At 29.0% G+C, this 25,717-nt stretch overlaps 5 protein-coding genes across 5 annotated transcripts; 1 reads left to right on the forward strand and 4 right to left on the reverse strand.

Annotated features, from left to right (window-relative positions):
• Positions 1–3,104: 3,104 nt before the first annotated feature.
• Positions 3,105–3,809, reverse strand: OCT59_014086 (uncharacterized protein; the record flags this gene model as incomplete). The annotated part of the gene is made up of 1 exon (XM_025310086.1): positions 3,105–3,809. The coding sequence occupies one exon, from the start codon at positions 3,807–3,809 to the stop codon at positions 3,105–3,107; it is 705 nt and encodes a 234-aa protein (XP_025186189.1).
• Positions 3,810–11,830: 8,021 nt separating this feature from the next.
• OCT59_014087 (uncharacterized protein) lies at positions 11,831–13,474 on the forward strand (the record flags this gene model as incomplete). Its single annotated transcript, XM_066141943.1, has 1 exon — positions 11,831–13,474. The coding sequence occupies one exon, from the start codon at positions 11,831–11,833 to the stop codon at positions 13,472–13,474; it is 1,644 nt and encodes a 547-aa protein (XP_066002022.1).
• Positions 13,475–15,628: 2,154 nt separating this feature from the next.
• OCT59_014088 (uncharacterized protein) lies at positions 15,629–15,969 on the reverse strand (the record flags this gene model as incomplete). The annotated part of the gene is made up of 2 exons (XM_066141944.1): positions 15,629–15,854; positions 15,947–15,969. 2 exons carry the CDS (start codon positions 15,967–15,969, stop codon positions 15,629–15,631), a joined length of 249 nt encoding a protein of 82 aa, XP_066002023.1.
• Positions 15,970–17,585: 1,616 nt separating this feature from the next.
• Positions 17,586–21,075, reverse strand: OCT59_014089 (uncharacterized protein; the record flags this gene model as incomplete). Its single annotated transcript, XM_025313919.2, has 9 exons — positions 17,586–18,275; positions 18,362–18,436; positions 18,551–18,666; positions 18,764–19,750; positions 19,846–19,956; positions 20,046–20,509; positions 20,599–20,780; positions 20,884–20,904; positions 20,994–21,075. The coding sequence occupies 9 exons, from the start codon at positions 21,073–21,075 to the stop codon at positions 17,743–17,745; spliced, it is 2,571 nt and encodes an 856-aa protein (XP_025186186.2). The 3' UTR covers positions 17,586–17,742.
• A 2,610-nt stretch (positions 21,076–23,685) lies between these two features.
• Positions 23,686–24,800, reverse strand: OCT59_014090 (uncharacterized protein; the record flags this gene model as incomplete). The annotated part of the gene is made up of 3 exons (XM_025331530.1): positions 23,686–24,384; positions 24,455–24,505; positions 24,576–24,800. 3 exons carry the CDS (start codon positions 24,798–24,800, stop codon positions 23,686–23,688), a joined length of 975 nt encoding a protein of 324 aa, XP_025186185.1.
• Between the last annotated feature and the right edge of the window lie 917 nt (positions 24,801–25,717).

Genomic DNA, 25,717 nt, shown 5'->3' on the forward strand with positions numbered 1-25,717 from the left:
ATTTATAATATTTATTGAATCTTATCATCTTATCAGTTAGTTATCAGGAATTCTTTATTGGAAATGATTGTTTAAATGACTTCTTAAATAATATCTCCTTTGTGTTTGAAACACTTATTTTGCTTATTTTACATCTAAATACAGGAATTTATTGAGCAATGATAAGTAAAGTTTTATATTACTTGCGTTTGAACAATGTATTATGTACTGCAAAAAAAGAATTATAATATATAAACTAATCATATTGTAGAACAGTAACAAATTTTTATATAATTTATTGAGTGGTCGATCCATTCAGAATGTACCATTTTTATTTTATATTTCTTATTAGAATTATTATTATTATATTGAAATTTTTTTTTTTATTTATTTATTTGACGGAAATTCCGTGGAAAACTTAAAAAAGAAATGTGGTTAGCCCGGGATAGCCGATATGTACATAATTGTTCTTCAGTAAATGCATGCACATTATTATGGGGCGGTAATAATCTTCCGAATAATAAATAATTAGCTCATAACTTTTAAACAACTACTACGGTTTATATTACGCGTACCTTTTAATTAATAAGCATATTATAATCACAAGATAATTTCTTTAAATATATGAGAACTTTTTATTATAGAAATTTCATTGACATAATAACCGCGAATCAATAATGTATGATGTAATATTTAAGTTAAACCATATCAAGTAAAGCACTTGTATCACTTTGAAAAATTTATAATTTAGCTTGGCGTTAGGCTTGGCTCCTTAATCACGTGACTAAAGGATTTACCAGTTACAGAAAAATAAAATATATATGCTAAAAAATTAAAATAACGAGGTTAATTTTTATTCGTTTTTTAGCCGAATTAAATTAATCTCCTGATCTCCTGAACACCAGTTTAATTTTTGTTGTTATTTTTAGAGTGTGGACAATAAAAATAGATATGATGTAATGCGCCGATCAAAATTTCTAATAATATGCATACAAATAGGAGAATTTTCTATTAGCCAATCATGTGTACATCAAAGTACGTGCATACAGTACAAAGAATCCCTACTTTGAGATACACTATTTTTTTTCATTTAGTTTTTCCAAATTTTGATGGTTCATTTGTTGCACAAATTAATAAAACTATGATAATTAATAACGCGTCGCGAAAGAAATTATGTTACATATTATTATTGGGCGGGTAAAAATATCATTCAAAGCCTCATAAAAAGAAAGTTCTGTTCAATTGGATAGGTTTATCTAACCATTAGCTAATATTAATGAGGTTAGATTTTTAGTTTAGGATAAGGAGCTATTGATGAGAGGAAATCCCTATTTATCGTCTTTATATGTCGAACTGGTGATAAATAAAAAAAAAAAATATCGTAATAAGTACAACATTCGTTTATATGACAGTATGACTAAATATTATAAAATTTTATCATTAATTTTTACCATTATTATTTCATTTTACAATGCATTGCTGAATTAATAATAATTAACAATTAAAGAACAAAGTGGAATTTATTTTAATATTTAATATTGTAATTATTGTAATCTAAAAACAAAGGGTCATTCTCAAACCCACGTGATCTATATAATTTGTCACCCGGGTCACACCCTCCACTTCTTCAAGTATTATGGGCGAATTTTCTTTGCAAAATCACTATTTGTCACATAAGATTTGTCACATGGTTAATTTCTTAATGCCGGTCGAATGGCTGATGTTAGATGTCGGCCAGTAATCACGTGATTAGTTTATCACTTTGCTGTGTGATCATTGAATTTCATTTTTTTTACCTTTGATGTTATTAGATTAAAATACAATCAATTATAAATATTCTTTTTTACATCAATAATAATAATAAATATTATCGGTTATTAAGAAGAATCTGTATTTTTATGCAGGATGCGGGCAGTGATTTAAATTGGATTCACGCAGTAGGCGCAGCGTACATTACTTTTATTTCCCGCGTATTTCGTTGAAAATATTAGGTGGCATTTTTCTTAGTATCGCCTATCATTATTTTAATCTAATATATAAAGCGCATATGAAATTAGTAGGTTGCGCATATGAATTTTATTAATGATATGCGCTTTGCGCGTATAAGAATTTTTTGAATTTATAATAACACTGGATGCGGCATCCAATATTAGTCTAGAACTGAACAGCCAATGATAATATTTAGATAAAAATCTACAATGTTCAAACTGTATATAAACATATCAACACACTATACTGACGAAAATTTTCTACGCTTTCAATCCAACCTAATTTCTAATTTGGTATTTCTTCGTTCTTTAATAATTAGAATATTACATTTATATATTACTAATCACATAATAGTATTGCATAAAAATAAATGGATAAGATACTAGAAAATGCATATAAGAAATATCAAAGTAGAACTTTAAGAATAAAACTAATCTGAATTAAAAATATAACATAAAAGAGAAGAATTATAAATGAAGAAAGAGAGACAACACCAGAATATAATGAAATAATACAATTATATACGCTAACAACAATGCAAGAATATAAAGAAATAATGAATATAATGAAAGAAAATAATTACATAAACTGGGGAAATTGTCGAGCAGTAACACTATAAAATAAAAAGAAAATATTCGGAACTATATGGCTAAATAAATGATAATTTTAAAAAATAATATTTATTATAAATAAATATTAAAGATTTTAATAATTATTAAACTTGATTTTTATTTTGACAAAAATGCGCCCGTAATTTTGTCATCCATGAAAAACAACTTATAGTCTTATAATCGCTATTCCCTCTTTATAATATTTTCCTTTTCCTTTTCCCTTATTGTCTTTTAACACCCAACTCTCATTAAGTGATTTTTCATATAACTGTATTATTGAAAACAACTTGATAAATACATATTTAAAATTTTAATCTTAACATAGCCCTATAAAAATTTTTTCAGAAAAATAATCACGTGCCTGAGTTTGTTCGGAATGAAAACTAGAAAAATGATCGGAGTTTTTTTCTAGAATTTTTTTTATAGTAGGTAAACAAGATGTATACATTACAATGAAAACTTAATTTATGGTTTGAAATTATAACTTATTTTGTAAAAGTTTGAAACATAAAAATTGAATATTCCTTAGTTAAATAAATAGTTGCCTAAATATTGTGATAAATAGAATTTAAGATTCTCTTGTTGATCGGATGTGAAAACTAATTGTTTCTGTTCCATATTTGGTTCAATTTCGATACCGTAAAATTTCTTGTTGAGATAATTGGAAGAAGCAATTTCACATGATATTTGATAAATTTGATTATTATTTTGTTGTTGGTAATAAAAAATATATTCATTCGCTTTAGATTGCATTGAATTATTTAATAATTGTAGAGAAACTTTTTCACATTTTATGTGATAATTTAAAAAATCGTTATATGGTCGATAAAAAAATTTATTACAGTGAACAGCACGTTGTGCTTTATCTTGAGAGTATATAGTTTGAGAAATTTGTTGTTGTGGTTGCATTAACGTGATTGGGTCATATTGGCATGGATAATGCAAAGAAGCCATATCATTAGCATTTGCGCTTGAAGCCTGTTGAGGATATGAATTTGTAAGAATAGAGAACAAATGATGGCCAGGCGCTTTAAAGTTTAAGTCATTGTATTGTTGGTTTGTTAAATGTGACATCGAATCCACGTAATTAGCTTTTCGATTTGAAATAGCTGATATATGTTCAGAATGTGATTGTGATTGAGATAAGATGATATTTTCCTCTTGTAATTTGTAAGGTATGGAAATAAAAGAACTTTCCGAGTCGTCAGATTTTTGACGTGTTTTGTTCATATCTAAGTTAAATTTTTAGGTAGCTGCTAGAATTTGCTGTTTATTTATATTTTTTAAAATCAAGAAATGATGTATGCATGATAGTATTTTGAATATTTAAGTAAACTACAGTATATATTCGCGTAACCATTCATTACCGGTTTCGAATTATTGCAGTAACAATGTTGATTTTTATGTTGCAAATCAATACCCAAGAATACATATTTTATATTGAAACCCTGCATATAATAATTATTATAATCATGGAAATTTTTTATACCAGAATCTTTTTATCTAAAAAAATAAATGATTAAAGTTATACTATATATGTAAGTAATCGAAAAAAATCTAATTTTATTACACAAAGTGTGCATTTAAATCTTTGTAAATTATTTTTATATGTATTTAAGGAATATCTTTAAGCATTGAATTTCTTAATTCACAAACAAAAATCGTTTAAAAATGCGATTCATATTTGTAATGCAAAAACTAACATTATTACTGCGAAAATCAACATAGTAACTAACTGGTTTAATTATAGCGAATGTAGCGTAACCAATCATCAATCAGAATTATTATTTGGGATCAGAGTCTGCGGATATTCTTCATCCGTTTATCCGTTAATTTCATACGAATATCTATTACATATTCGATATATTGTTATAATGGATTAAAAGCATTTAATTAATATGACTAAACTAACTACTCTTTAAGTAAAACTGGTTACTGGTGTTTGGATAGCCATTTCTAATCATCCCATTCAAAGAATTTAGAAGTGGAACCGATTACAGTAATTACAGCAAGATTCGAAATATATGAAAATTTTGATTGTCGGTACTCGGCTAGTCGAGTTATTAGAAAAGATACATAACACGTCTCACATATATATTTATATGAATATAATAAATCGCGTAGTATAAACTATAAAGTATAATAGAGTATAATTGTATATACTATATAATATGTAAACATATCAATATAACATAAATTAACAAATAAACTTTTTTTTAACAATATCAATATTTCTTAAATTACTTTATTGATTTTTATTGAACAATGGCATTTTCTTTGGAATTTCGTTTGAACTTTGAATGCCTGTCCAATTTGTCTTATTTTTTTAGATTGTCAAAACACATATGGTCAAAAATGCACTTGTCAAGCAAGAGAAGTAATATGGAAGAGGAAAAAAGCCGAACGTAATTATGCAGTAGAATTTGTTCACAAATCCCTGCACGGCCTCACACAAAAAGATGCCACAAACCAAAAATTGTGGACTCGGAATTTGTTGACTGGGTTTTTGCTAATATTTCGAAGGAAATTGAACTTTTACCAACCCAAAACGATGTAAATATTTGTAAAAATGTATAAATGGCTGGATTATCGTAGCAAAAAAAAGGTGTATTAACCACATATTATATGTCACGTGTTATATATCTTTTTTAATAACCCGACTAGCCGAGTACCCGAGTACCCGAATACCCGACAATCCCGACAATCAAAATTTTCAAGTGACCACTATATTTCGAATTTTGCTGTAACCGATTAAGGTTAATTTAACCGACTATTAATAAATTGGGTTATATTTTATAAATTACCCAATTTATTATTGATTAGTAAAATAAATTGGGTAATTTATAAAATGGTTACGGTACATTTTGCCGAAATCCATCTCACCGAAACCCATTTCGCCGAAACTATTTCACCGAAGGGATATTTCACGCCGAAAGTTCATTTTATCGAATCCATTTCACGGGCACCGAATTCCATTTCGTCAAATTGACATTTCGCCGAGAATGGTAGCGACTAACATTTTAATAAAAACAACGATTCTATAATCGAAGAACAAGTTATTCCATTATCCAGTATCCATAAATCAATGTATCAGGCATTTCGGAAGTTAAGTTGAGCGAGAAAAAATCTTGAACTAGAACAATTGAATGTTAGTTTAAAAGCCGATATGCTATGCTATTAAAACGAAAAAAAAATAATCTCCGGATCAAAATTTACGATTTCGTATCTTAGTGTCAAAATAAGATATACTGTAAATCTGGCTCGAAATACAATATGAAAATTGTCACTAAATATGAAGAGATGATAAAAGAACAGTAACCCTGTAAAAAATCTGATCCGTGTTTTATCTTTCCATGTTTTTTCCGTGAATGTATCATTTTCACAGAATTTTTACGGAAGACACGGAGAAATAATGGAAATATTCGGATAAAAATTTTTTATAGGGCAAATTAAAGCTTTCGACTCAAAGCGATGAGAAACAATCTAATATTAAGAAGTAATTAAAAGTAACGCTTCTGGGACTTATTAATTCAAGAATAAAATTATAAAATATGTAAACCTCTTCAAATTATTTTGTTAGCTCAGATTTTAAAGAATTTGGAACAGATTCAGTTGAATTTGATAGGTTAATATTACAAATAATGGATTAAATAACGGGAAAATCTTGTTAGTGAACAATTAGGAAAATGAATCTATAATTGGAGAACATATCACTACGATTAATCAAGCACTTCGGAAACTCGATATGTTAAGTTAAGAAACTGATACACAGCCTTTCTCGAAAAAGATAATGAACTTCTTTTTAAAAGTTATGAAAATTCGGATGACGATTTCAAATATTAATATCAAAATGAAAGTTCAAATCCGGCTCATAGCATAATAAGAAAATTGTCGAAAATAACAAGAAACTAACGCCATCGATTCAAAACAATGAGAAACAATGTTCCTAGAACTTAACAAGACAAGAAAATTGTAACAAAATATGAAGAGATGACTAAGAACAACAAGAATTAACACTTCAAACTTGTACTATCCCAGATTAGGGATGGGAATCGATTATCGAATCTTTGTAGATTCGATTTTTTGTTCCTTAAAAGATAATCCATTTTAAGCTTTGATAATTAATTCCATAATCAGTAAATATATAAATTCTGAATTAAAATTGTAAAATCTATTAAGAAATTATAGGTCGTTTTACTAACAGCTAATACCCATGTAAATTACTATAACATCATTGCCGATCATTGCCGATCATTTCGTCATTTTTAAGTTTTTGAAGGCTATTATCGATCAATTTTTCTTTTTTGAAAATATTTTAAATAATGCACTTTAATTTTGGATGCAATGCTAAATTAATTTTTTTGCTTAATTTCAATTTTCTCTTCAACAAATGAGATTCGATTTGATTCGATTATCGATTCCAATCCCTATCCCAAATCGAGTATTGAATGGCAATTGCATAAGGTGTCACAATCCATTAGTTGCTAAATATTGGTGTAAATCTGGTCAAACTAAACTCCCTCCTAAATCATTAGAACAATATAATATATTCATGATTAAAAAGAGGGATCTTTTAATTGTATAATTGAAGATAACTAAAGACCTACAAGTTCGCTTTCTTCTTCCTTTTTTGACATAGCCTTAACTCTATTACTGAGGATACCCGGCTGCAGTTCTTAAGAATCAACAGCACTTTTCATGAGATGATCATTTTCAAGCTTCAGCATGTCACCGGCACCTTGCAACTAAAAAAGGCAGTTACTGTAAATAACTTATTATGTGTTTCGAATGCAACTTGGACAGAGAACAATCTCTAGAATCCAGATCCGTTGTAGTTCAGTCTGCTCTTCCCAGAATATTTTGACAGAATCTGATTTTGTCTCATCCTGGTGTTTTCTCAAAGAATACAAATTATATGAATTTTAATAACAATAACAATATTACAAATACGATTTGTAAGAATCTTAGGAAAAGATGAAGGTGATGATTAAACACAACAATAGCTCTGGTTCTCTGGGGCATCTAGGACCCAGGACGGAGCTGAAGTGCAGACATTAAGCTGTGAAGACTCCCTCAGAGGAGAATGCAAGCGTCCATACTACCTGATCAGGATCGTATGCTCATCAACGGAGTTTGGAATCGTTCCCATTGCAAGTTCAGAACCGCAACAGTAGTTGAAGATGTATCCTTGGCTCTGCCTTCATCAAAAAACAAAATAAATAAATAAATTACATCACCTTATAATCATCAAATGCTTTTGTATATTTTTGTATGTATAAAATTTGTAATTCAAATGCTCAGTATCTTTCTTAAAAGTTGCTCATCTGGACGTACCTCAAAAAGTCTTGAGACTTGGGGTATTTTCTTTCCAGTATTCTGCAACAAAATGCAATGTAAAGATCAGTAGCAGTCTTTTTACATTGAACTTGAATTCACCTGTTACAGTTAATATTTAAAAACATATATACAAAGTAGAATTTTAATTATATATATATAATATCTGCGCTTGCCATTTCGGTTTCACATACAGGTGGGTTCTTATTTTTGCGCTCCTTTGTTCTCTTTTTTTGTTCTTTAACTTCGTTCTAACTTCTTTTTCTCTTAGGTCCCAGCTCTTTGGCATTTCGGCTCTTCAGTTTTCAGCTCTTCAGTTTTCAGCTCTTCGGTTTTCAGCTCTTCAGTTCTAAGGTGCGTCTTTTTTTCATTTTTTTTTCTTTTGTCTCTTTTTTTCGTTCGTTCTGACTATTCTTTCCTCTCAGACATGACGCACTTCAATAACAGATGTTCAAATGCAAGTACATAAGGATAACGGTGAGCTATAATGTAAAAAATTTCCAATTAATATAAACTCATTTAATACCTCAAAAAAATTAAGAAAAGCAAAATTATATAATTTACCAAGAGCTTTTATTTTGTTTTTTATGTTCTGCGCAATAGGTCCTGGCTCTTTGGCAACTTTGGCACCTTGATATTTCAGTTACAAGGTTCCAAAGTTCTAAGGTACTTTTTTTTCTCTTTTTGTCTTTTTTTCGTTCGTTCTATTATTCTAACTCTTCTTTCCTCTTAGATCCTGGCTCTTCGGCATTTCGGCTCTCAGTTAAGACAATATTCTGTTCCATTCCTATATCATTCGCCATGTAATCCATAATTCCCATGCTTTACACAAAATTTTAAGAATTGGACGAGTGGTAATTCGAAAGTTGATGAATTAATCCAAAATAGTCAATTAGAAACAACGGATAATTTAAACTATTTTGAATTGATTGACCATAAGAAGATCGTAAATATTGAGTACGTAACTAAAGGTGGATTGGGCAATGTTTGCCAATGTATTTAAAGACACGTGGGTTAAGGGACCTAGACTTAAATATAATACGACAGAAAGAATCTGGAAAAATATTCCTAATACAGCTATCGCTTTAAAAGAACTTAATAATCAAGAGAACTTTAATTCAATTTTTTGACGAGGTAATATTCCGGAATTTAGTTTATTTAGTAACAAAATGTTTTAACGTTTTAATATATAGGTTCGAAACCATCGTCTAATCACGAAAATCACGTGTTGAGATGTTTTGGAATCATACGGAACTCACAAAATGGCCAAAGCAAGATGCTAAAAAGAGACCCAAACTAAACTCGTATATGATGGTAATGATGTGGACAAATGATGATGATTTGTTCAATTATATTAAGAAAACGTATAATGATGAAAAGTACACTTGGTACGGTTAAAAATATTAGAAGAATTACCAGGTGCCCTCAAAAGTATTCATGGTAAACATCATGATCTTCATTGTAATAATATTTTAATGAAGGACTTCACTTTCCAGCTATCGGTGATTTGGAATTATGTGGAAATTACAATAAAACAAGAATTCTAATAGGCGTAACATTTTTTATTGCACCTGAAAGTTTAAAAGAAAATAAAGAAAATCCAGAAAATTAATTCTCATCTATAATTATTATTCTGATTATTCAATTTTTAATTTCGATAACGTGGTCCAATATTATTAATTTAATTTTTCTAACTATCACCGAAGGGTGATGATGATCACCGGTGACTGAAATTATGACGATTGGCCAGCATTAAAGAATATAGTGCCGGTAAAAATTGATAATTCTGGCCAACGGTGATGGTCACCCCCAGTAAAAAACATTAATTATTAGATTTAAAATTTATATAAATTTCCTTTGATTATTTTGATTATCCAAATTTAATAAATTCAAATGAGACAAATGAGACAAGTCATCAAGTTTAATTATATCTTATTATACATTTATTCAGATTTATGCCTAAAGTTACAACAGCATCGGATATTTGTTGTAAATTACCTTATGATAATACAGCAGTTAAAGGTATACTTCAGAAGATTCCAAAAGATATTCTAACAAAGCTATGCAGAACTTATAAAAAGTCGTTGGGATGATAATCCAAAAAAAAACGCCCAAAGCATTTGAATTAAGAAATATATTTCAATGTGGAAAAAGCAATATTATTCGAACCGTAAAGAATTTTTATTACAGAAAAGGAAAGATTACATAGGATGATAGGATCAAAAATTCTGGCCTAATCAAGAAATAAAACGCAGTAAACTAATTCATAAAAAAGTAAAAAAAGTGAGATCTTTTCATTTATATTCTTTATACTAAAATTATCATTAATTAATTTTTTTATTTTACTACAACACATAGAAAATAATGCTTTATCATGTGAACCTTTTGATGAAGTTTCTCTTTCAACGGTTAATTTGAAATTCGAATAATAATAATGAAGACGGAATCTTATATTTATTTGTTAGATAATTGAAACATGCGATTATGATTATCTGGTATCCTTCTGGTATCTCGATAAGCGAGCAGAATAAGAAAAAGATTTGGAAACAGCTGAATTCACTGCTCCTCCGTCGCCAAGATCCTACTGTATGTATATTGATATGAATTGTATTGATAAGAACAAGTAGCCACTGTGGGTAGCTGAGTAAATCACCATCAGCAACTGCCACCTGAAGCAACAATCCTTTTAGCTTTCGGAAATGATATTTTCTAAAAACTGCAGGCTGTCCTATAGATTAATTTCAGGTGGTTTCATTATGTACAGTATGTCCAAATTTCGTTTTCTAAATTACAAACTGTGTTCACATTATCAAATTTCTCCATGTATCCACACCTTCTATTCGTTTGTAGAGTTTATCTTAATTTTTCAGAGACTCGTTTTCGTAGTAATAGTTTCTTATAATATGGTCGAAGTTATCTTTAATTTGAATTTCTTTCAAATAAAATACAAAGAAAATTTTCAATTAAACAAAATGAATTCTTTATTACAAGTTTATGTCTTTTAAACCAAACCATTCTTTTAAGCGATACAAATTTTTGATGTTTCCAATAAATTTGAACTATTAATAATATCTAAGCTTCTTGAAACATCCAAAACGTGCCATAATCGAAAGGTGTGATATAGATTAATTAATAGCCAATCGATGCAAAATTGAACATTACTAGTTTTAGAAAGTAACACTTGAATGAAAAAAATTATTATTTTCCCAATATAAAACTTTATAAACTGATTTTCCTGGTACTTACTAGTTACGTGAAATTTTTTTTTTTTATTATTATCATAATTGAAAGATATTGTACAGCTTCATTGAGTTGATTATATTCATTACGAAGTTATCGCCATTTATAACCGATTATAATCAAATTTGGTAATTTTTTTTTATGAATAGTTTGATGTTAATTACACCAATTTTCCACAATTTATGGGGTCGATTATCCAAAAAAAAAAAATAAGAGTGTAACATTTCTTAGTCTAAATAAAGTTAATTAACCGAGCCATATATTTTATTATTACAGTACGGTTAATTAACCGGTTAAATAATTTTCCTTTTTTTAACACAAAATTTCCATTTTTTCACTAGCGTAAATTGTATAATTCTTTATATAACCATTCATTTTTTTTATCGCCTCAATTCGCTGGATATATTTATTTCTTACAAACAACTAAATAAGAAACTAAATATCAGATGATAAGAAAAGAGAGAAAGAAAGGCGCCGTTTGGAAACATTTCTTCAAGACTGTAGTTGAAAGCAATAACTCACATCCTTTTGTGCAATGTAAATACTGTTGCAAAAATTATCAACGAGCTGTTCCTGAACGAATGCAAGCCCACCTTGACAAATGTTCAAAAGCACCGAGTAATGCAAAATCACAACCCAAACAACAACAATTAATTAACAATTTTAATGGTGGCCATATGAGTGAAGATCAGAATGCTAATATATTATCTTCACAACATTTTACTCAACGTCCTCAATCATCTTTCGAGTTACAAGATAGTGAAGAAATGAACATGCAAATAGAGTATAGTGACCAATCAGAACCTCCAAGTAATATACGTCATCTAGGTTATTGTTATCAGTACGGAATAGGAATTGAAAAAAATGAAATCAGAGCATTTCAATTGTACAAAGAAGCAGCTGAAAAAGGTCATATTAATTCAAAATATGATCTTGGAAGATGTTATCTACATGGAGTAGGAATTGAAAAAAATGAAATTAAAGCATTTGAATTATATAAAGAAGTAGCTCAAAATGGTCATATAACTTCAATATATGAGCTTGGAGAATGTTATCAATATGGAATGGGAACGGAAAAAAATGAAATTAAAGCATTTGGATTTTACAAAGTAGCAGCTGAAAAAGGGCACATTACTTCAATATATAAACTTGGAGAATGCTATAAAAATGGAATAGGAACTGTAATAAATAAAATCAAAGCATTTGAATTTTACAAAGAAGCGGCCCAAAAAGGTCATATTACTTCAATATTTAAACTTGGATATTGTTATAATCATGGAACAGGAACTGAAATAAATAAAATTAAAGCATTTGAATCATATAAAGAAGCAGCTGAAAAAGGTTACATTACTTCAATACATAAGCTTGGAGAATGTTATCAATATGGAATAGGAACTGAAAAAGACGAAAACAAAGCATTTGAGTCATATAAAGAAGCAGCTTTTTTTAAAGATTCGGTGTCATGGCGTAAACTTGGAGAATGTTATCAATATGGAATAGGGACCGAAAAAGATAAAAACAAAGCATTTGAGTTATATAAAGAAGCAGTTGATAAATTTGATGATTTAGAGTCATTGCGTAAACTTGGAGAATGTTATCGGTATGTAAGAGGGACTGAAAAAGATGAAACTAAAGCATTTGAGTCATACAAAGAAGCAACTGAATTTGGTAATTTCCTGGCATTGCATGAACTTGGAGAATGTTATCGATATGGAATAGGAACTGAAATAAATAAAATTAAAGCGTTTGAGTCATACAAAGAAGCAGCTGAACAAGGTCATATTAGTTCGTTATATGAGCTTGGAAAATGTTATCGATATGGAATAGGGACTGAAAAAGATGAAACTAAAGCATTTGAGTCATACAAAGAAGCAACTGAATTTGGTAATTGCTTGGCATTGCATGAACTTGGAGAATGTTATCGATATGGAATAGGGACTGAAAAAAATGAAAGCATAACATTTGAGTTATATAAAGAAGCAGTTGAGGAATTTGATGATTTGGAGTCATGGCGTAAACTTGGAGAATGTTATCAATATGGAATAGGGACCGGAAAGGATGAAAACAAAGCATTTGAGTTATATAAAGAAGCAGTTGAGGAATTTTATGATTTGGAGTCATGGCGTAAACTTGGAGAATGTTATCAATATGGAATAGGGACCGAAAAAGATGAAAACAAAGCATTTAAGTTATATAAAGAAGCAGTTGAATTTGGTGATTTGAGGTCATTGCATAAACTTGGAGAATGTTATCAATATGGAATAGGAACTGAAATAAATAAAATTAAAGCGTTTAAATTATTTAGAAGCGGCTTAAAATGATCATATTGATTCACGTATATTTTTGGAACATATTAATCAAAGCTTACAAGTTACATCTACTCTAGTCTCAATTAATTATTAATTAGAAAAATAAATTTAAGAATAAATAATTTATCAATGTTAAAATATTTAAAAAATTGATTTTTTTTCCGCCTATTTTTAAATTTCATGCACTATCATAAACATGCTCTACGCCATTATAATCATAATAATGTTCCGAAACTTGAAACTTTTGAACATTTATATATATTTATACATATTAACCGATTAATTTATTGATTATTTAACTGATTAATTAACCGATTATTATTTGATTATGGTAGTTGGTTACAGTAATCGATTAACCGGTTAAAGTTGATCGTTTTTTTTAACTTTTAAATTTTAGCCAATAAACAATAAAAACAAATCAATGGAATTTTAACTGGATAATTGGTTTTTATTTATTCTTTATAGTACCATTATCGGCTGAACTCATTGAAGTCATTCGAATTTTCAAATTAGCCGCTCGCTTTAATAATCAATTCACTTATATTTTCCGCAACTATTATTACTAATTCGTTAAATGTCATTTCTTAAATTTTAGCCAAATTGATACATTCTCTTATCCGATTAAAAAATTTTGAACTCAACGAATTAGTTAAATCAAATCTGTTCAAATTTGTCATCGAGTTACCTTAATAAAAGCTCCTTTAATATTGTACGTATTACTCACGACAGATGATCTTATATTTAATTGGCACTATGGACAAATGAACATGTGGCTTATTCTTGTCACGCAAAATTTGGGGTTCGTCGATCGCTTGAAATAACTAAAAATATAATTAGTACTTTTCAGGTTTTATTAATATGATATACGTTCGCCAATGTTTTCACTAATTAATTCACGCGTTATCTAAGTACTCTTTATCATTACGATCGACCAAAAGTTTTCGATTGGATAGATTTAGGGCTGTATGACTGCTACTCAAAACTTCTGGAATTTTCATGTAGTGGTTAGAATCGTTTAATGTTAACCGGTTAATTAAACGATTAAGTCCCTTGGATATCCTGTTTTAATCGGTTAAGGTTGTTTTTGGATGGTTTCAACCTTTATATTCTCAGATGGTAAGACGACAATATTTTGCCAATATTATTACCCAGCATTCGGTTATCTCAGGAGTGTAGGTATGGTAGTTGTGTACGAAGAATTTCCAATAAAGCCCAGCGTTCATAGTTGTTTAAAAAAATACAGTAAGGTCTTTCATTTTATACCAATGTTTATACTGTACATATATATTTCTTTTAACAAAGTTGATCCGCGATCCATGAATGTAGTAATTGTAGCATGATTCATTGAATATCTATTTCGGGATAATCACACCATATAAAAATTACTAACCCGTACCTGTCGGGTGCCGTACAAAATCCCGAAACTCATCACATAGGAGATTTCAAATGATTCTAAATTAAAATAAATTTTAATTAAATTAATTAAATTACTTTATGAGTCCTATACATACTGATAAGAATCTTGCGGTGCGGATGAAGAGTGATTGAAAATGTTGATAATTACTTAAAATGATAGGTTTATAGGAACCTTTTTCTTTCTTTTCTAATTTTCATTTCGACATTATTATAGCGCCATCAACAATCGTCGTGCCATATCAATATGAAAGATGCAACATCCATGTTATTTTCAAGATCATAACTAAATTAAGAGTTATACAGTACTTGACTTGCAACATCATAAAATAGTAATGGAGTGATATTCCTCGTTTTATTATATGATCATCATTATTTATATCAAATGATCAGTCATGCGGTACACAATAAATACAATAAATACGAAACGTACACGCATAATACATAATACATACTTGTTTAATATTTGAAGAATTAATTATTATCATGCCATTTTATTTACGAATTTAACAATGTCAATTAAATTATTTATAATTAAAATATCGTTCAATTAATAATATTAATAATAGAATTGTTGATCATAAAATTATCATCTGATTAATGTATTTTCTATTACTCAAAACAAAATGTGTGAATAATCAACTTCAGACAATATTACTACATTTCCCGCTATTTTTTTTTTGTTGTTATTATTAATATAATAAAATAATAACGTAATAATTGTTTAAAAAAATTTTAAGTGTCATAATTACATTAGCTAAGAATTCTTGGGAGACGATCAATGATATTAGTGATATTGCTATTATTACTAGAAGGTACACTTATATCATTATAAATTTCGTATATATTGAAGTTAGCATTATGTATATATCTTACTTCTTTAACAATATCAGCTAGATTTACGGCAAATATAATCAATGCCATAGCAGCTGCTAAATTCGATACTGCTCTTAAAAAATTTATCATGTTTAAATCAAAGCTGCTTTGTGTTTTATGGAGAAGAATTAAATTAAAAGTTAAAACCATAGTACTGCAAATAAATAATTGAAAAAAGTAAAAAAAAAAACTTACTGAGAGTTATTGCGAGTCGACATGATGAATATTTATTAAAGCGTAAAGAGTTTATAAATAATATCTGGTAGTACAATTTATATTATTCGACTTTCTATTTAGAACCCATTTTAAAGCCAAAATTAGCTTAGAAAAGTAATTTTCCCGATGAAGCTCATAATTTAATAATGGCTATAAAAAAACAATGATACTTAAGAATTACCTATTATGAACTAGAATATTCCAGGAAACCCCAAGAAAACAATAATGAGTATAAAATGTTGTAAATTGTTGTAAATTAAATTTCTTTTTAATAATTAGCCCGTTGATCACAATCTAACCGAAATCGGCTAAGTCGATTGTAGATTTCTTTCCACTTATTTTGAGATCGTTCTTTCCACTACTACCGTTGAAAATCTTAAATTAGTTCGTATTATTTGAGATAGTCTCATAAGGGAATGTATTTATGAGGAAGTTGAGGCAATATTCAAGTGACGGGGTCAGAGACATGAACTTAACATTGTTAAAATAATATTTTCCAGATAAAACACGTGGTATTTTCAGCGTAGATCACAAATTCCACATATAATCCATGTGGAATTACATAGATGATCTACCTAAAAAATTTCTTCTTATTCGTTTCATTAAACTATCAGTCGTTATCATTGAATATATGAGTTATATATATTTATAGCTGGAATAATCGATATATATTGTTTAACTTTGAAAGCTTTACTTTATTGTAGACATCTAATACACCACAAACGCATTAGTAAAGATTATTTACAACCTTTCAGATTTTATAGTACTGTATATAAATCATTAGTGGTCTTTGTGTGAACAAGTACAAATTTTGATTTGAAAATATTCGCTGATTTCTTTGACACTTTATATAAATTCTAGGATTCTGCAACTAAAACAGTATTTTGCAGCATAAATGGCTAATAAAGGATACTAAACAAACTCATGTGTGATGTACAAATGGATCTAGTATATGTAAATGAGGTCCATTAAAACGTATACATTTAACAGTTAATTCAACGACTTTAATGTACAAAATAAAATTGTAATTGACGCAATAAAGTAGTTTTTTGGAGAAGATGCCTTCGATACATAATTGATAGCAGCAATGAGATTCACAATCTAGTTCGATTCTGTTTGCAATCGGTGGACTATTTCTGAATTTTCCCATCTGATAATAAGCAACATTTTGAGGATTTACGTAATACTTATCCATTACCAACAAAATTCCACCTTCACGTGGCTTTTGCCCAGCGTTATGATGGAATTATAAGTGACAAATATTTTTTAATGATCACGTGAGAGTGAAAATTTTTTGTTACGGTGACGACTTCAAAATCAAAAAATTCTTGGAATAATAATATATAGATCGCTCGTGATTTTGAATTTATGAATTGAACTAACTATGTTCAAGGTTAAAAATTCATCACCAATCAACTTTAAATTAGACAATTTCAATACTTATTATTATTGGAATTGTAGACTCTAGAAATGTTTTTAAATCTTTGATTCGAGAAATTAAATGTATAGATACAGCAATTACGTCATGTCACACTTACTAGTTAGAGACTTGAAACATTCTATTATTATTGATGGTGCCGACAACAATTGAAGTGTCACATAATAATACACGAAAGATTTATTAATAATTAATTTCATTTTTGCAGGTTCTTAACCTTGCTTGAAGAGCTTTAATAATATATAATTATTAATATACAATACATAACATGTACATTCAATATCACAAAATAAAAAGCAAATTATAAAAAAAAAATCAATTTTGCTATTTAATCTCTTTACTCTTTATCATTGACCCAATTTTGAACCCATTCTTTAGCTTTTTCAGAAATAATATTTCTTTTTTCTTCATTTTCAACCATTTTCTTTAAAGCTTTTTCAGCTTTTTCATAACACATTTCACATTCGTCTTTAAAATTTTCAAACATAATTATTTCAAGATATTTCATAGAAATACAAGTAGTTAATATCTCTTCAATTTCCTTAATTTCTCCAATTTCCTTTTTAATTTCTTGTTTTAAATCATTTAAATCATTTAAATCATTTTTATAAAAAAATTCATAAAATGATTTATTTGGTAAGAATTTACCATCAAATGATTGTAGTCCTAATAATTCAAATAAATTTTCAACGTTTGATTCTTTATGATTAATTTTAATTTCGAGCTGTTCAATTTCTTGTAATGTCGTTTCCTGTGCTACATGTTGCGATCTTGCAGCTGAAGTTGTTAGTTGTTTTCTGGGAGCTTTACCACCCGTTGATTTTCTGGCTGTTCGATTTGTTGCGGAACGTTTTGGAGGTGGTGGAGCATCTATTTATTAAATGTTTATTAAAAAAATATTTCTTATTTATTTTTTTTTTAATTATAAATTAATTTAAATAAAATGATTCCTTTACCATCATCTTCATCATCTTCATCATTCATTGCATCAAAACTTATTCTTCGATGCCTTTTAGCACCACCCTTACCAACTATGTAATAAATATTATTAATTAGAATTTTTCTATTAAAAAAAAATTAAGTTTTATATAATACACGAAATATAATGTATTTCTATTTTTTTTTCTTATAAAATTGATACATACGTCCTGATAATCCCCTGCCTGAACCAGATGAGACAACAGCTTGGGGGACAATTACTTGCTTTGCTTTGATAAAAACTTCATCAGGTTCACTTGTCCTTTCATCAATTCCAATAAAACTTGTAAAAATAATAAGATATTAAATAATAAATATGAGAGTGGATATGTATTGTAATATAATACTATCATAATAAAAATTGAAAAATTTATTTATACCTTGTATGTTTTGATGCTAAATTAAAAGTTTTACCAAGTTTAACAATATATTCTTTAGCTGAAATATTTTTACCAGCATTTTTAGGATTCTTATGAAGAAATGATTTTTCATCATCAAGATCTTGAATGAGTTTTCTTACTGCTAATCTATGAATAATTGAACCTTGTAAAGTGACAGGATCCAAAGGAATATCAAGTTTAATGGGACCATCTTGAGAAGTAGCATTTAAAGTAATAACTTTACACGGTTCAATATTTTTTTCCAAAATACAATAAACAATAAAACGAACACCTGGATAAATTGGTGGAATGAAATATGGAGCTTGTTGAACTTTAAAATCGGTAAAAATATCATTTTGTGATGATGATGTATTATCACTCGCAAAATTAATATCTTGCATCATATCTGATTCTTCATTTTTATTTGATTCTAAGAAATTATTATCGGTCCAAGTAATTTCATAATCCTTGATTGGTGGTTTCAATGCATTCTTTAACATTCCAATAACTTTTTTGTCCATCCTTTCACTATTTGTTACAAATTGAGCATATCCTTTACCGGTACGAGCAACAGACTCGACTAAGTGATGAGAAACCGCATCACCAATTCCTAACGAGAAAAGACGTAGGTCACCGTCCTTTTTTTCTTCATTTGTACGTACAAGTTCTACAATCTGATTAACATTCCAAACTTCACCATCTGTAATAAGAAATACAGTAGTTGCCATATCATTTCTTGAATTTTCAAATGACCATTTTAGTGCACTATAAACTTCTGTCCCTCCATAATTTGAAGTCATCTTTTGAGCAAGATTAATAGCTTCAGATAAAGATTCTTCGGAATAAAGTTGACTTTTAGGGAAAAGAGAATCATGATGACTTCCAAATGAAACTACATTAAAGTAACAATCTTCAGGAATTGAACGTAATAATAATTCAAGTGCTTGCGCAGCCTTCTTCATAGGCTCAACAGACATTGAACCCGATCTATCCCATATCAACAAAAATAAATATATATATTATATTATCGATGTTAATTAAATTTAGTAAAATTATCACGCTTAATTTAAATTATATCATACCTATCAACGACAAAAATTAGTTCAGTAATAGTTGTATTCAATGAAAATTTCGGAACCAAAGTTAACATAACACAGTTAGTTTGTGTTTCAGGATTGTATTCAAGAAAAGCACTAAAAGATACAAGAAAATCAAATAATTATATTAATTATATTTAAGAATGAATTAATAACAAATAGATAATATAAATATTTGTATTTACCGTGGTTGATCAAGATCTTTACTTTTAACTACAAGAATAAAATCTTTTTCTAAATAAGTGATTTGATCAGCTAAAGTGATCTTTGAAATTTTAGGATTTTCGTCAATATTCATTTCAGTAGAAATTTTATGTGAAGGTGATTCAATACTTTGAATAATTGAAGTCATTCTACAAGTAACAGTGAGGTCTAAATAAAAATTAGCTTCTTTAGAATATAACACGGCATCAGGCTCAAGAATTTTCCCGTCATTTGATGATGATGTTGAAGTCGAAGTTGAAGAGCCGTATCTTGGCACGATATGAGTTGGAAGAACAAATCGGATTTTCTCTGTTTCAGAATCGTGTTTAAGTTCAGAAACATACGTAATCTTTACGACTATAGTTTGTCCGGATGTAATATTTCCAATAGAACATTGAAATACATCTGCGGATTCAGATTCTAACAAATATGCGCCATGTCCTTTCTAATCAATTTAAGAAAAATAATTTAAATGTAAATATATGAATAAATAATAATTTATATTAAAAATTAGTTTTTAAAGGTATTTTTTACCTCAATTGCTTCAGTATATTCTTGTGCGGCTTTTTTTGCTTCTTTTACGACGCCTTTTACTTTTCTTTGTCCATCAATATCTGCTTCAAATCCGCAGACTGCTGCGGCTTCATGAATGGGAAACTTATATCGAGCTTCAATAGGATCTTTTTCAACATTTTTATAAGTTTGGCTGATTGTAACTTTATAAAAGGAAAAAAAAGAAAATAATTATAATATTTAAATATTTATGTAAATATATATAGGTTACAATTATTTTATAATTTTGACCAAATTTTAACAAACCTTCAGTTATCATATCAACAACTATAAGTGAAATTTAGAATTTGGAAATTTAATTGATTACATAATAATAATCATAGTACAAACGCCAGATTATCAGTTTTTAAACTTACTATTAGCTTCAATGACAACATTTTGTAAAGGAATCGGAGTTTCTTTATTCTCAATTACACAACAAAGGCCGTAAATTTGCATCTTGAAATTATTCAATTAATAAATAAATTGAGTATAATAATTAAGAGAATGAAGAGAGTAGTGTGGGGAATATTTAAAAATTATTTACCGGAAATAAAACTCCTATTGAAACGGGCAGCTGATCATAAATTAGTTAATTTGTCATCAAATATGCAATCGAATCGGACGTAAAACGGATTTGCCGATTTGCTGCCTTGGCGATCTTCTACATATTCTACATAATAAATTAAGATGTTTATCACGAATTACGTAAATGACACTTCACTTTAACCTGATATATAAAATTATATCCCCCGGTTATGCGGTTAATAGAGATTTAGCGTAAAGGCGCAGAAAAATAATTTTATGAAGCATATACAGTATCTGATGTTGGCAATATAATCGCAGTAGTATTACTAGCAAGCCTTTTAACTGAATTAATACATGCAAAAAAATAGCCCTGTTCATTTCTGTTCCGTTCCGATCTGATCCGATTTTCACAAAATTTTTTTTGGCCAATCAAAAAACAGCGTAAATTGAGCAGGAAAATCCGCGTTATGATCTATTCCATTCTGTTCCGATTTTTTTCTTTTTATTAATTATGTCTAAAAAGGATATTGAATATGCTTTAATGTTATTAACAATACAGGATTTAAATGACTCTTTTGACTCTTTTAATGATGATGAATTAGATAATAATAATGATTTAATAAAAGAAATACTTCTTGCTTTATCCTCTTTACGTTATCTTGTTCCCCGAAACCATATTCCTAAGTCTCAACATTGGTATCATGAAATCTTACCATTATATGATGATATACGGTTTAAAAAAGTTTTACGAATGGAAAGACAACAGTTTAAGTCTAGTGCTCCGAAACGAGTCGAGTTGACTCGCGAGTTGGTCGAGTCGAGTTGAGTCGAGTCGAGTTGAAAATTACAATCAAATCGATTCGATTCGAGTCGAGTTAATGATTTAATAAAATCGAGTCGAGTCGAGTTAAGCCGAATTAAACATAATTCCGGCCAAATTTATGGAATTTCCTTTTTTGGAAATTATGTTACACAAAATCCGAGACGAAAATTTTTTGAAAATTACAAAAATGGAATTTTGTGGAACGGCTATCGCCAAAAAAGGAAATGATCGGCATAGCCGAATTAAAATCACGTGATTTAATTCGACTCGACTCGATTCGGTTTGACGGGCCAACTCGACTCGAATCGAGTCGAGTTTATATTTTTATAATTTTGACTCGACTCGACTCGACTCGATTTAACTCGAGTCAAATCGAGTTTACATATAACTCGACTCGACTCAACTTGTTCGGAGCTCTAAGTTTAACAAGCTAGTACAAGTTTTACAGAACGATACAGTTTTTCAAAACAAAGGAAATAAGCCACAGGCACCAGTTGAATTTCAATTAGTAATATTTCTTAGGCGTTTAGGTTCTAAAGATGATATTTTAAGTATTTGTTCTCGATTTGGAATATGTGAAGGTACTGTAATTCTTTATATTAACCGTGTAATAAAGGCCATTAGAAATAAAAAATTGGAGTTTGTTCAATGGCCTAAAAATAATAATAATCGTGCTATTGTTCATGCAGGATTTCAAGCTATTGGGGGGTTTCAGAATATTATTGGAGTAATAGATGGGACTCATTTTATTTTAAATGAAGCACCTGCACAAGATCCAACAGCATTTTTTACAAGAAAAAAAAGATATGCGATTCATTGTCAAGGAACCCTATAAAAAAAGAATGTCCGGAAATTGTAGCTGAAAACGTCCGGAAAATATTTATTTGTCTGGAATATGTCTGGAATATTGCAATATTCTGGACGTTGGAAAATTTCCATTTTCCGGAAAATGTCCAGAAAATGTCTAGGAGGGTTCAGACCCAGCGTCCAGAAAGTGTCCGGAATATTGCAATTTTCTGGACATTTTCTGGACACACGGACATTTTCCGGATGTTTTTAGCTACAATTTCCGGACATTTTTTTTTTACAGGGGAATTGTTGATTTTAAAGGAATTTTTATTAATTATATAATAGGATAGCCGGGATCAGTGCATGATGCACAAGTCTATGCTAATTCTGATTTTTTTCTTAATAAAGCAAAATATATTGAAGGAGATGATTATGTGTTAGGTGATTCAGCATATCCGATCTCTTCCTTTTTAATTACTCCTTTTAAAAATCCATTTAATTATCGACAACGTCAATTTAACTTTATTCATTCAAAACATAGAGTTGTTGTAGAACATGCCTTTGGTAGATTAAAGGCTAGATTCAAAGCATTAAAAGAATTATCTGTAAAAGATATAAAGACAGCAATTAAATTAGCAGATTGTGCTATATTATTGCATAACTTTCTTGAAATTTGTGGGGAAATTTGGGAGATTAATGATCAAAATAATGATGACGATGATAATTATAATGATCAATATGATTGGGAAGATGAAAGTGATGAAATTTTAAAATTAGAAGGCGAACTTAAAAGAGAAAGAATGTTAAATTAATATGTAGCATAACAAGTAATTAATAAACAAATTTTACAAAAAAATATTTTATATTTATATTATATTTAACAAATATATGTAATTATATAAGGTAAACTTCAAATCTATAAAAAATTTTCATTCATTATTTTTGCGAAATTTCAACATTTCCAACTCTAATTTAACCTTCTCATTTTCAGCACGCAATCTTTCTATCTCCAATTTACTCTTTTTCAACTCGTATTGCTGAATTAATTTCTTTTCCTCCAATTCGAATTTCTTTTGGCTTTCACGCTCCTCTAAGTCTAGTTTTTTTTCATAAAACCTATCCCTTGATTCTCCTATTGCTGCAATTACCCCAGATATACCTTCAATTCCTGTTGATTTTCTTTTCTTTTTTCGTGTTTCATCGGCTTTATAATTTTCTTTATTATCTGAATTTTCGCCATCAGAAATAGGAGGAGAATTTGAAGTTGAATCTGTAACATAATCCGGGTTGATAGCTTTACTCTGTGACAAAATTTCTTCCATTTGTGAGAACCAAATCCATTCTACACTACCTTCACCAGTAGAATTAGCTTTTTTCTTTTTTTGCAAATATGTTTCATGCAATTTTCCAACCTTATTTCTAATTTGATCAAGAGTACGACCTGGTAACACGTTTTCACTTATAATTTTTTGATAAACCTTCACCTTTCCCCATTTCCATTCTTCCAAATTTTCTTTCCAAAACTCAAGCAATATTTTAATTTCGCTATCTGTCCACTTGGCATCATCATTTGATTTAACTTCTTTTTTCAAGACCTGCTTTTTACGTTTAGTACCTTTAATTGGTGGCTAAAGTAAGTAAAAAAGTAAGTCTTAATTTATAGAAATCTAATTAAGTGTATTAAACTGAAATTTTTACCATAGAAACTTCAATTTTTTGTGGTTCTTCTTGGGTAGTTTCCACGTCTAGCTATTTGTAAATAGAATATATTAAAATAAAGTAAATAAAATTAATACTAGACAAAAACATAAATACAAACATCTTTAGTAGATTCAGTAAGGTCATCAGAAAGGTCAATAATTGTTTGAGTTATTTCTTTATGAGTTAAAGTTGATTCAGATGCAATCATCTTAATGGGCAAATTACTTTGTTTTAATGTGGTCGATTCTGGACGTATAGTAACATGGAGTTTTACATTTGTATTAACGTCCTTATTGCTTGCTGACAAAACTTTTTTCTTGTTTTTAGAAGTTATTGAAGTCATTGTTAGTAAATTTAAACGCGAGACTGTAAAAAACGCGTATTCAGAACATTCGGATCATCAATTTTTTTGATCTGTTAATCCGGTTATTGATCCGATTTTTAAATGAATTTGATTAGCTAAAAAATTTTGTGAAAATCGGATCAGATCGAAATGGAACAGAAATGGACAGGGCTAATGTAATCTGTCACGTGTACAATGTAACCTTTTTACAAACGTACAATTTTTACTTTTTTTTAGCTATTCCTTTTCCATGAGTTTTTTTTGCATATATAATAATGTTTTCATGAACCACAGACTCAGGATCATAAGCTAAAATAATTCTAATACCATGCGATACATATTAGGCCACACAAATTCGATTTTTCGGTTCATGTAACATTGAAATTTAAATCGACTTGGGAACCTGGAATTTATATTTATTAATAAAAAGTTTTATATGTAAGACCGTGAAATCTGATTGGTCAATTTTAAAGGATATCTAATTACCTATACTATATATGTACGACAAATCAGAAATTTTAAAAGATTTAAGGTTTACTTGTTGAAAAAATTGCAAAAATGGAAGACTTGTACAGTAGGGCAAACTTGGGGGTTCTGGGACAGCAGCTATCACATAGGTCTAACCATAATTTAGTGTACCCCCAGACCACCTAGCCTTGATTTCTGATATGATAACACTATACCTGTTTTTCTATCCCCAGACCACCTAACCTTGATTCCCGATATGTTATTACTTGATAGCTAAAAAAGAACCCCCAAGCATTGTAGATAAGATTAAAATCATATATTCCTAGGCATTATTACCACGCATGGATCCATTCCAGGGTATCATAATTTTATGCTATATCAGATTGCCTTTATAAGTGCCAAAGGTATGAAGGACACGAAGTGTCTGTAATACCGATGGCACGATTCAG

This window comes from Rhizophagus irregularis, chromosome 21 (assembly GCF_026210795.1).
Source record: "Rhizophagus irregularis chromosome 21, complete sequence".
In the NCBI taxonomy this organism is placed as follows: Eukaryota; Fungi; Glomeromycota; class Glomeromycetes; order Glomerales; family Glomeraceae; genus Rhizophagus; species Rhizophagus irregularis.